General features: G+C 35.1%; 1 protein-coding gene across 2 annotated transcripts in view; it reads left to right on the top strand.

Annotated features, from left to right (window-relative positions):
• The window catches only part of mirr (iroquois-class homeodomain protein mirror), a 162,793-nt gene that overhangs the window by 137,043 nt on the left and 12,762 nt on the right, over positions 1-12,988 (top strand). For both annotated transcript variants that reach the window (XM_074118925.1, XM_074118923.1), the window contains exon 4: positions 11,305-11,609. In XM_074118925.1, the coding sequence (XP_073975026.1) occupies positions 11,305-11,609 (305 nt within the window). The remainder of the gene's footprint in view (positions 1-11,304; positions 11,610-12,988) is intronic.

Below are 12,988 nucleotides of genomic sequence, written 5' to 3'. Positions count from 1 at the left end.
GGTGGGGCAAACTCCTCTCCTTATGAGGCACAGCGTCGAGACTATAAAAGTGCAAAACTGTACAAAATTTCGATTCGAATGACACTTCATTCATGAAAATCGGTTCACGTGTCGATAATTTGAAACGATTGCTATACTTTCCCTTAACAAGTGTAAGAGCTGATCGCCGCTTTAATGTTACGTAGGGGAGCCCTAACTCTATCATCCTACCAAATGTTTTCAAAATCGGGCCATGATATACAGAGTAATTAGTAATAATAATTTTAGAGGGGACCTTACATAAAGGGGGCTAACTCCTCCCCCATTTGATGTACAGCGTCGAGACCCCCAAAAGGCACATCTACATAAAATTCTGAATCGAATGACACCTCATTCATGAAAATCGGTTCGCGCGTTTAGGCGCTACATTGTTTACAAAAAAGGTAACAACAAGAACAACAAGAAGAACAAGAACAAGAACATTTTTTGAAAACGCCGTTTTTGCTCATTTTCGGCAACTTTTTTCTCGAAACCTATTAGATCTAGGTTGTTGCAAAAAAAAATACAGTCATAAAGGAGGATTTGCCCTACATTATTGCAAAGAAAATTTGGGAATTTTATCTTTTATAGAAAAAGAAAAAAAAATTGTCAAAGTTGGGTGTTTTTCAACGTTACGCTTTTTCGTGCAGTTTTTGACGATCAACCCTTATACAACTGTCCTACCGGACAGTTTTAATATTTATCTGCAAGAATATTGCTGCAAACTTATAGACTATATTTTCACTTAAATTAAAAGTGATTTCCTAAGCGATTTCCTCTGAAAACGTCAAATCAGTCCACATTTCTGATTGACGGTCTCTAGTAGAACTGTCCTTCCGGCCATTGTGCATCTTATATTAAAAACTGGAAAATTCAAATTTAAAATTTGGGATCGATGCCAACAGGGACACGGTCCCCTGTTGCCTATTGGACAAAATCTCCCAATTGGAAGCCCCAATTCACTGTTTTCTTTTTCTTTTAATTTTCTCAAAAACGGCTCTCTGATGATTCTCTTTGATCTTGGCGAACTCATTGCATAAATGTCCACATATAACTTTTATTTGAAACATAATGGAATATCGTTCACCGTTTTTGGTGAATGATTCGTTAATCTAAAAGAAAAACAGATTATTGCCAATTATTTATTTATTTATATGTACAATTTGTATTTATTTTTATATAATATGTATTTGAGTAACTAAACATTTAGGACAGAAGACATACCAACCTTTGGTAAAAATGTAAAAAAAATACCATTATTAATAAGCATAAGCCCTGAAGATGACCTAGTCCAGTGATGGCGTACTTTTTGAGCTCGGCGTGTCCAAATTTTGAAAAACCCTAACTTAACTCTGGTGTCGTGTCGCATATAGAAATATCCATTTCCCACTTATGATCAGAGGAAAGTTTGCCAGATCCTTATTCTCAATAAGTACCGTAGTTTCTTCAAAGTACTCAACAAAGCGCTCAAGTATTATTTAAAATTATATTATAATTTTTTTGTCTCTGTCGAAGAATGTCGCGTATGATACGCGTGTCATAGGTCTGCCATCACGGATCTAGTCCCTTAGGTTGAAAGCTTGGCAAAAAATAAATGCAAAAAATATTACTGAATTAAGCAATAATCTTTCTTCCTTCATTTATACCATATTCACAAACTGATAAATACAATAGTTAAGTGCATGTGAAGGCGATTCTAAAATATGAAAATTATTTACAATTCGCTAGAATTATTTAAGTGAATTGGTGCTTAATGTTGTGGGAATTAAATACTTAAGTAAAATTCAAAAATTGAAGAGACTGGGTAGGGCTGGTGTGCCATTTTATAAGATAAATTTAAACGGCTTTTAGCGATTATTTTCACGCAAAATAATCAAAATTAAATTATAATCACGTGAGTGTTTCACGCTGGAAATCTATTTTTTTAATTAAAATGAAATGACTGTATTTATTTATTTTATTAAAAGAAATCTGAATTAGAACAAAACATTTTATATTTTCATTTAAATGGTACACAACAATTCACTTATGTACATAAAGTTTTCATATCAGATGTGACAGGTGTTTTTCTTTTCCCAGTAGATCAGAGTAGGGGAGGCTTGCTGTTGAAATGCTTCACAAAAGAGGCGATATTAAATGGAAAGCTTGTGTTCAAGTATTAGTGTGTTCACCACAGAGAACACAATGCATTCATACACACACACACACACACACACACATACTGAACATGGAAACATATCAGGATCACGGTGAGGAAAGGGTGGGGGTAACAATAGTGTTCATCTTTGCGCAACATTATGACGAGTATTATTATACGAACCGGTGATCCGTCGATCTTGTTTTGCGGCCATTTTTAATTTAAGATAAGAGATTTCCACCTCTGTGAGTTACGATTATAAAATTGAAGGAAGAGGGGACTGAAATTATTTTCATACAAGTTCCGTGAGAGCGCCAACATTAGAGTTTGTGTTACAGCTACTATTTATTGATTACTTGGCAAATATTACTTTTTACACTAACCAACTACATTCTCATATTATAGTGTAAGACTGAAGCCTTACGAGCGCGAATGAATGAGGTGAGATAATGAATAAAACTAATGAGGCAGCTAAATTAGACCACCTTCTAATACTAATTTACAATTATCCAACTAATTAATTTAAGGTACGATTGAGTTGGTTTTACTGGCGAAGTACGCGTTAAGTTAGTACTTTCTTACATTTCTGACTCCTCAAGTCTCTTTCTTAAGAGTGGAGAGATACTTTAATCCTATCTAGACAGAGGACAGTTGTTTGTACCATTAAGAGGGCAGAGATTGCCAAATAGAAAACTGTATTGCCCTCGGGTAGCTCGAAACCTATGGCGGATGAGCACAGACTGAATTCTGTGACAAAAAGAACCTGCTGAGAGCTACTTACAAGAAATCGATTAACTTGGTACAGTGAAATAAACATATTCTAAATAATAGATTAGTCCCAGGTCCTAGATTGAGTCTGAAGTTTTTGAAGGTCTTACTAGAAGAAGTCGATCTTGTCAAGTAAAGGAAGGTTGGTAATTTAAATTTCTCATTTAAAGCCAGTGTGGGCTTATGGCATCGAACTGTGCAGTTCAACCAAACGCTCAAATCTGTAAAGGATCCCCAGTCCTTGCAGTCTAAAATTCTTCGCTCTATAGTAAACGCTCCTTTCTACGTTACCAATCAAACCATTCACACAAACCTAAACAGTTCCTTGCATCACACAAGTTGCTAAAACACGTTACAGAAAATTCCATCTTAGCATTCAAACACATCACAATCCACTGGTACAACATCTATCTTCCAGAACATTTCCAGACAACACTTCCAGACGTCTTAAAAGACAGTGGCCTCGCGATCTCCTCTCTGATGAAGAGAGTCAGTAGAATTTAGAATGTTTTTTGGAGTGTTACGGCTGGGTAACTTCTCCACTCTGATATGTGTGTGTTATTATTTTTTTGCTTTTTTTGGCATTGGCTTTCGCCATACAGCCAGCATCGTCTAGGTGCTTATCACTAGAATATCACTCACTCTCCATTCTTACTTATAAATACATTCGCTTCACACATTCATCCCTCTACTGTATACCGCTATTTACATAAACTACAGCTAATGGATGGAGCATTACTCTGTGCTCCTGCCATCCTTATAGCTTAACCGAAATTAAAATCACGTAATCCTTCTGTAGTCATTTTCTTGCATTCATTCTATAACTTTTAATTACATTCATATTTCCTTGCTAGCTCTGCTATAGACTTAAGCACGTATATGTTGGTGGAGAATATAATGTCTTCGTAGCGAAATGGTGCATCTAAATACCTGTATATATCGTCAAACATTCGTTTCCTTTCTACCACATAACGTGGACATATCATTATTACATGTTTGAAATCCTCCTCCTCATTGCAATCTACGCAATGTTATTTAATAACATTCACACATATCAGAGTGGAGAAGTAAATAAAATAAATTTTATGGTTATCATAGTTGCTTATAACGCAAAATGCGTTGATTGTAACTAAATAAATGATTTTAAAAAAAATTCTCTTTTATTTGAATAAAGTCCAAGTACTACATTCGGAATCGAACCTGTACCGCGCAACATCTTAGCTTTACGGATCGCGTCTTTAACCACTCGGCTAACATTATAAGGGTCTATTCAACACTGTTACCTAAATTAACATTATTACATTACAAAAACATTTCGTATCCTTTTAAATACAAAGGATTACTTTGTTTACTGAAGAAACTTTCTGAAATCGTCTAATTTAATTGAAGGATTTACTTCTTTCTAAGAGCTTCTTTCAGCCACGGTCCGGTGATAAATAATGTTGGTTATAACGTGAGAACATTGTCCGGAGCCTGGTTATGCATTAAAATAAGCCACGAGTGCTAATATCTCGTATATTGAAGTGCCTTAAATATATGAAAAAAATAATAATAAAGTGTAGATGTAATTATTGTATTATTAGACAACTGGAAAACCAGATTAATTTTACTGACATTATTATTTATTTTTAGAGCCTCTTTTTAGGGCACTGCCGGCCTCTTGATAGTACTCTCTCGCTACAAAGTGCCAATCAGAGGCTAGTCAGCTGATAGAAGCTCCTTAGAAGAGGAAATCTAAGGGCCAGCATCTGAATTCGAGCACGAGTTCTCCATGGGGGTGTGGGCTAGCCCCATTGAGCTATTCTATTACCTGTACCGCCATTATTATTAGACCGTTTTCTTGCTAGCTGCAAACTTTGCTGGTTAATATTGAACAATATCCCCATTTGTACTCAATAAATTATTACCTACTTGCAGATAGATTTAGTTTCCAATACTGACTGCATCACTGGCTTATAACCGGATATGTTTTGCATCAATATGAATTATCAATTTGTCACGCCGATGACAGTATTTATTTCGCATTTACATGCAGAAAGGCAGGTGCCATTAAGAACAGAAACAAGACCTGCTATATGGTATTGCAGCTATGTACACATGTAATGTTTATGTATAAATTGTAGTGACGCGCAGACACTATTGAATTATTTCGCATGCAGAAACACCAATGCGCCTTGGGTGGATAATGTTTTACGCTTGATTGCCTGCAAAGCTTACAGGGCCGTTATAATAACATGAGTAGGTTAGAACTTAGATTCGACATGGTCTTCGTGCACAGACGTGGTTACATTCGTTTCGCGCAGCGGGAGACGAGGTAGCGCGCGCGCGGGAATTGGCGGGAGTGTTGTAAGGGCGTGAGTTCCGCCTTTCCCGCCCTCGCCATTATTTACGGCGTGTTGTCCCTAACGCAGCCCTTAAACTCCTTCTGATCCTTTTCCCGGCCCAGTTGAATGTGGGAGACGCCTTCCGCAAATCCCCCCCATTACAGGCAAAGAACGCGCAGTAGTAGAACCACACTGGTTAATAGAAGAAGAAGGGAACAACCTCTGCCGCGACCCTACTTTACTTTTTACTCTTTGCTGACTTTGCTCAAATTAACCTCCTCTCCTCGCGCCGAATAAAAAGAATAAAAAAAGAGCAAACCCATAATACCCTCTTTTTATAATTTCTTTCTTTTGTAATTGAATAAGCAATCCTCTAAACTTTCCTCTCCTCACCCCCACTCACTCTCCGCCTCGCTTCTACCACTTTCTGGGCGGCTTTAAAACGCAATTATAAATCGGAAAAGATATATTTAAATTAAACCACCCTCTAATGCTTGAGAAAACCACTTGCAGTATCCAACAAGATTTGACAAACTAATTTACCAAAGAGTAATCCCCGTAAAAATTGACTACTTATTGTGTAAAAATATAATTTATTGCATTAAATAATAATAATAATTATTATTATTATTAAGTTACACATAAAAATAGCTGAACTTATTTAAAATATCTTCAGTTGCTGCTGTATTGGAACATCAATTACTTAAAGCTACCGGATGGGCGAGAGTTTGTAGCAATTTAAAGCTCGTAAACTTAGACAGTATACTTTCAAGAAATCATATTAGCAGTTCATAACATTCGCCAAAATAATTTATTTAAGAGAAAATTTTATACATTACGAAAATCTGCGAGTCCACCAGTTCAACTGAACGGTACAACGATTCCTTCAGCTGACGTTGTACGATACTTAGGACTGTACATTGACAAGAGACTCACGTGGAACCCACATACTCGACTGAAACGACAAGACGTAAACAGACGCTACAAGCTACTTACTAGACTACTTGACCGCAAATCCAAACTCAACTTGAATCACAAACTGACAATTTACAAGGCACTGTTAAGACCCATATGGACATACGGAAGTGTGGAGCTCAACCAAACCTTCTAACTCCAAACGCTTACAGACACTACAGTCTAAAATCCTACGGAAAATCCTGAATGCTCCATACTACATTTCTAACCTTACCATTCACATTGACCTTCACATTCCTTTTGTCACCGATCTAATAAAGTCTCGCTACCGCAACTTTCACAACCTCCTAGCTCTCCATCGTAATCCTCTTGTCCAACAACTCTCCTCTCCTCACCTTCCCGACAATCCTCCTCGTCGTTTAAAGTGGAAGTGGCCTAGAGATCTACTGTGATTAAATCATTGTGAAAGAGTTTCACCAGTGGGTGATTGCTCTAACCATGACATTACAAGTGAACTGAACCAGTAAGATCAAATTTACTTGATGCAACAATAAATTGTTGAAGTTGTACATATACAAATAAAGTGGAAAAATGAAAGAGAAATTTAAGAAAATTCCAACGAAATATTATACTCCTTGTACTTACATTTCCTATCGTACTGGTATGATTAGATTAGGTCAGAAGTAGTCAGGTCTTATGAGGCGACCAGAGGGTAACCTCACGTATTGGTGCGTTCCTGAGATCTATCTATTCCTATTGCTATTCTGATTTTTTTTTTGATGGGAAAACAGAATTATTTGGAAGCATAATGAGCCACACATGGGAATCATATCCTTTTTCAAGAAGCAGAGCACTTGTAGAATTCTACTCATAAAGATTTACGGTTTTTATCTTTGATTTTTGGTTAGGAGTTTTTCTTCTTTTCTACTTAACCCATCTATAAACGGATGGCAGAAGGCACTGAGCTGCAAATACGTTGAAATAATGTAAAAATTATTACTTCGGATTTGCCAGTTTAAGCATTGAATTTATAAAATATTAGTTAATTTTTTTTTCGATCAGATCAGATCAAGATAGTGCATTCAACAGCAAGAGTGAGAGGGGTCACCCACACTTATTTCTTACGTACTCTTAACGCAGTTACTCTTAATCAGAGTGGGGAACGGTTAAAGAAGAGAGCCGATGATCCAGCTTTAGGATGATTAAAGAAGCGAAAATGTATTCTTTATTAACGAGCCAAGATGAAGTATTTGATGAATGGTTTGATTAGGCGAAAGCATAGGACAATAATTGTTATTCGTCCAATAATTTTTTATTGCAAAAATAAAACTAGTCTACGTTGTGTTCGTTGTAAGCAGTCTATCACCTGCACTTACCTGGTTTTGAAACAATCAGTTTGTGGTAACCAGATGTTGTTCATTAGATTGCCCTTAAAAATTTTACCATTTCCAAACACAAGTGACTAAAGAATTCAAGTTTAAAATGACCATTTCTAATACTATTCCACTTTGTTTTCTAAATCAAATTTAACAAACAGAGATTGCATTTATGACAAGAACTTTCTTATACACAGACAAGTAGTTGGCTAAGTGGCAATACCACATTTGATAAAATGTTTTAACAACCTGTTGACAGTTAGACAAACCGTGAATTTATAACCAAACGACTGTTCCTAAACGCTATCCACAGTTTAACTGAGTTTAACTGCACGGCCAGGCCAGCTATTTTTTTTTAAATAACAAATTCGTAATTGATACATAAATACTATTTAGTTTTCAAAGGAATGTATTTTTTAAACAGATATGATAATATTAATGTCGGACATGCCGTGGGGGGAGAGGATAAAAGTATTTAGTTAGAAACTTGGTTAAACCGGATTAAAATGGAGATAGTAATATAAACAAGACAAAGTAAAACTCATTGCCTATCTCTTAAAATATATAAATCTGCATACGAATATAACTGGATAACTTTTCTTCTGTGCAATTTATGTTTCAAGAAAAATTGTTAAGAAATGTACATAATTTTTCCAAAGATAAGGGGCACAATTTTTACACATTTAATTTGCTGTTTTGGCGCCGCTGGTTAACAATATGAAATTCGTACCATTCCATAAGATATCTAAATTATTTTTTGTCGTAATTTATGCGGAACAATGTTCACTGATCCAACGTATCATTTTATTGCTGTCTGTGCTAAGTTCACTGGACAAAGATTGGTACAGCCTAGCAAAGAAACAATTTCGGGACAAGAAATAATGGATGATTAAAATGGGAAGCCATGGCTTTCTTTATCCATGTTTGTCGAAACTTGTCTTATTTAAATCGCTAATTAGTAATAATTATGTATTCTGTAATACTTTGTTAATCAGACAGATTTTTATTAATTTATTTTTTTTTTTAATATTACAAATTTAGGACCCCCTAACGGCTCTTTGTTCTGGTTACTGTCTTCAGAACTAGTTTTTATCATTCATTTATTTTATTCAGATTTACCTTCTTCACTTTTATATCATTTTATTGTTGCCCGATTGTGCTTTTAATTCATAATAATTAGGGAACGGATTCGTATGTATTTACATATTTTTTTCTAGGCAATTTACAGACGTTTTTCAACTAGAAGTATTCATACTGACACTTTTTAAGCCGTTTGAGTCTACTTTTATTTCACATATTTCCACATATTTGGATGTTATCGCTTATTTATACATATTTGACTTAAATAAATAAATATTTCTACATATTTAATCAAAATGTGTACATATTTTTTCATATTTTTCATTTTGGGCATATTTTCATAATTGGGAGGTGGTTGACAGGAACTGTGAACCACAGACTGTAGGGCTGTGAATCACAGTGGGTACAATGGTTATTGTAATTTACACAGAATGCTGCTAAACAGTGATGGGCACTTGTTAGTTCTTTGAAGTTGTCTGACGTTGTCTGTTCTTTCAGCTCGTTCGTTGAAGTGTCCAATTCATTTCGTTCGGTCACTTAGTGTATTCTTTTTTGGGTGAAATGACACGAACATCGGCCTCAAACAAACAACTGGTTGCTAAATATCTTCGCGAGTTTCCAGCAGAACTTTTTCGAAGTGATGGAGACATTTTGTACTGCACAGCTTGTGACAAGCGCGTTTCTTGCTCTCAACGTTCCCAAGTCACCCAACATATTGCCACCGGATCGCACATAGAGAATAAAAACAGAAAGAAAGAGAGGACGTCCTATCAAGCCTTCCTTACATCTCCATCATCAAGTAAGTCTACACTGAGTACAGATCTGTGTCGGGCTTTGGTTAGAGCAGATATCCCTTTCCACAAACTTAAAAATCCTCATTTCAAAAGATTTTAGTCGTTACAAGTCCATCTTACGCCCAGATCGTCGTCACTTTACGTTCTAACATTTGAAATTTCATGTGGTTGCAAACAATTTCGAAGAGTGAAGTTTACAAAATTGAAAATTTAACACATCTTTTTATAAATAGTAAAAATGTTCTTTGTTGTATAAATCATTATAACTTGTAAAAACAAATTATTTTGTTCCTAATAAATTATTATAAATTGTAAAAATGTTCTTTTCTTGTATAAATAATTATAACTTGCCCCCCCCCCCCAAAAATGTCCATTTTACTTAAATATTCCAGAAAATATTTTAAGAAAATCACATATTTTCCACATAATTGACGAAAATAAATGCATATTTTAATTAAATATTTGGCATATTTAAATACATAAAAATCCGTTCCTTAATAATAATTAATTTTCATCTTGGGGGCTCTAAGTTGATAGGAAGTTTAATTTGACTGTAAATAGCTAGTTTTAGTTGATTTGATTTTTTAAACAATTTGTTGTAAACACTTTCATGGCCTTTTAACTTTTTTCAAATTTTTACTAACGTAAATGGCTATATAGTGTGTAAGCTAAAGCAAAAAAAAAAAAAAAAAAAAAATTTACTTTTTTCATTTATTTTAACTCTTACTTAATCTTTTACATTAATTTTTCGGAAAATCTAAAATTGTATACTAACCCTCCATCGGGAGCATTTAATCAGTGAGATGAAGAAGGCAGTTTCTTATTGATAGCAACTCAGGTATTTCTTAGAATGAGCCATGGCCCTCAGTAGCTTCCTCTTTTACCTTCTTCTAACCAATCGGCCTGTCGGTATTTTCCTCTAAGTTATCTGGTCTTACTTAGCGTCCGCGTAATCTGTCTCAGATTAGTTGCGCCCGATGGTCTTATTCTTTGGGTATTGAAATTGTTCAAGTTTTCTTATCAAAAACTGTTACAAAGTACATATTATCATTTAAAAGACAGTTTTCTACTTATTGACTATTTTTGCAACGAGTGTCTATTGTTGAATAATATTGAATAGAAGAAAGAGAAGGGGGCTCGGACACTAAACAAGCTTTTTCTTTTAATTTTTAGAAGATCAAGATGCGGATGATTTTGAGTGCGTATGTACAGATAAAGTAACCAAATTGTCGGTTAAGTAAACCTACTTCTAGTGTTAGGACGAGGGAGCCATAATATTTTATGGCGTTTGCCTGGAATAGTTGGTGACAACGTCGACAGAAACGTTCGGAGATGGTTCATGGTCATTCTTGAGCTCTTCTAAACATAGTGGGCATCAATGCATAAAACATTTCTTGGATAATGCTAATAAACGATCTCACACATTCATTCATAAATGTGCACCTCAAAATTAGGGATGACTGATTTTTCTATTCACATTAATGTTCTGTTTCACTTTACGAGTTTTTTTTTTTTTTTAAAGAAAAACTTTAAACTGAAATTTTGCAAACGTTTCCAAAAATATTTGATGAAATTAACAGCTATTTGGTCATTAATCTCACAGATTAGTTGCGCCCTATGGTGTTACAAAAATATTGCTCCAGATGAAGGGCTAAATTTTCTTTAGTTGATATTTTCAAGTACTCAAAAGGAGTTTATTTTTTTATTAAGTTTGACTTCCTGCAATTTTTCAAGCTGCACGCTTGAAGATTTTTTTAACTCATCCTAGCCTCAAACACTGAATTGAATGGGCTACTGAAGTCAATAAGAATAGCGTCAATTAATAAGGTTGATAAAGCTAAAAAATAAACGCATTTTACATTTATTAACTTTGGCTTTTTAATTTCTTCCAGATATGGCATGGATCTGAATGGTGCTCGACGGAAGAATGCCACCCGTGAAACTACCTCCACGCTGAAAGCATGGCTGAATGAGCATAAAAAGAATCCCTATCCAACCAAAGGAGAAAAAATTATGCTAGCGATAATAACTAAAATGACGCTAACTCAAGTGTCCACATGGTTTGCCAACGCTAGAAGACGTCTTAAAAAGGAGAATAAAATGACGTGGGAACCGCGAAATAGGGTCGACGACGAGGACAATAATAACGAAGATGGGAGTACCGGCAGGAAGAGCGCCGAAAATAAGGACAATCTAGGTAAGTCATTCTTTACTTTTTTTTCATTAATTTTAAGGAGTTCTAATTTTCATTTGATTTTGTTTTGATAATTTGATATATTAATTTCTCAAATAGCAGATAAACCCAGACGAATAGTTATTTAATTTACTCGAACTACATACTCGACAGAAAAGACAAGTTCTTAACAGTAGTATAGTTTTTCTAAGTCTAATATTGGGATCGAATCTTGCTGTAAACATACATTTAAAACTGGCTGCTTCTATTAACACATGGACTAAGAGCCAAACTATAAAGATACACCAAACACTCCATCATCCAGAGAATATAATCATCGCTTCTTTCTGCGTTTCCAATCATAACCTCCATAAAGATCTTAAGATCTATTTTACTTGCGGATCTAATCCGCTCCTGTTTCCTTACTTGCCACAATAATCTATCCAGGCATCTTCATCCGGATTCATCGCAAGCCCTCTATTCCACCATGCCGCTTAAAACAGCGATGACCTTGTAATTACCTCTTGCGAGCAAACATGGCATTAATTACCAGAGAATACCAAGCGACTGTGGCGCTGTCTATGTAATTTTTATAGCCAACTAAAGTTAATAAACCATTTATTTTATTATAATTTAATGATTAATGATTCAGATCGTGTAGCTATTTTTAGTGCTTAAAAAAAAACGTTATGTAGCTAAAGCTGTTGGAATAACAAGTCAAACCTTTTGATACAGACTCTTCGCTTCACTTTTTCTTTCTAATCCGACGAACAACAAACTATTATAATCAGGGCCGGATTTAGATGAAAAGAGGCCCTAGGCTATTCCACTTATGAGGCCCTTTCACCTCCCATTTTTAGGTTTGTAAATTACATAAGAGATAATAAAATACATCACTACTGTGATATATATCAATATGTTAAATGAAACATGTTGTTATTGGAACATTTTTTTAGAATAGTGTAATTTTAATTTTGCTAACAATTTGATTGTAGGCCCCTCTTGATCTTGAGGCCCTAGGCTGAAGCCTAGTTAGCCTATAGGAAAATCCGGCCCTGATTATAATGACAAATTTTTAAGCATTCGTTCAGAAATCTGTGTTTGTTTGCGAATGCGAGGCGGAAGACTCCTAATGAAAAGCCCCAGGGCCTTGAAACTTGGGATAGATTCACATGAATCAAAGTTTCGCTAAAAATCCTTCTACCAGGTATTCCCCCCCCCCCCGTTGAATGGCTCTTTTTCTTTGTAAGGCAATAATCTTGAAAATGGATGCAACGATACGCTTTACACTCGGCATGTTTTTTAAGCTTACGACTTACTCATTAAATATTTCTCCAAAGGTGGATTCTTCATAGAAATTGGTTAACTAGTGTTATCTCCATAGCAATGATTCTTAAGTGACA

This window comes from Rhodnius prolixus, unplaced genomic scaffold, assembly GCF_049639745.1.
Source record: "Rhodnius prolixus isolate KJV_2025 unplaced genomic scaffold, Rpr scaffold_2, whole genome shotgun sequence".
Taxonomy (NCBI): Eukaryota; Metazoa; Arthropoda; class Insecta; order Hemiptera; family Reduviidae; genus Rhodnius; species Rhodnius prolixus.
This window is presented reverse-complemented; position numbering and strand designations above follow the sequence as displayed.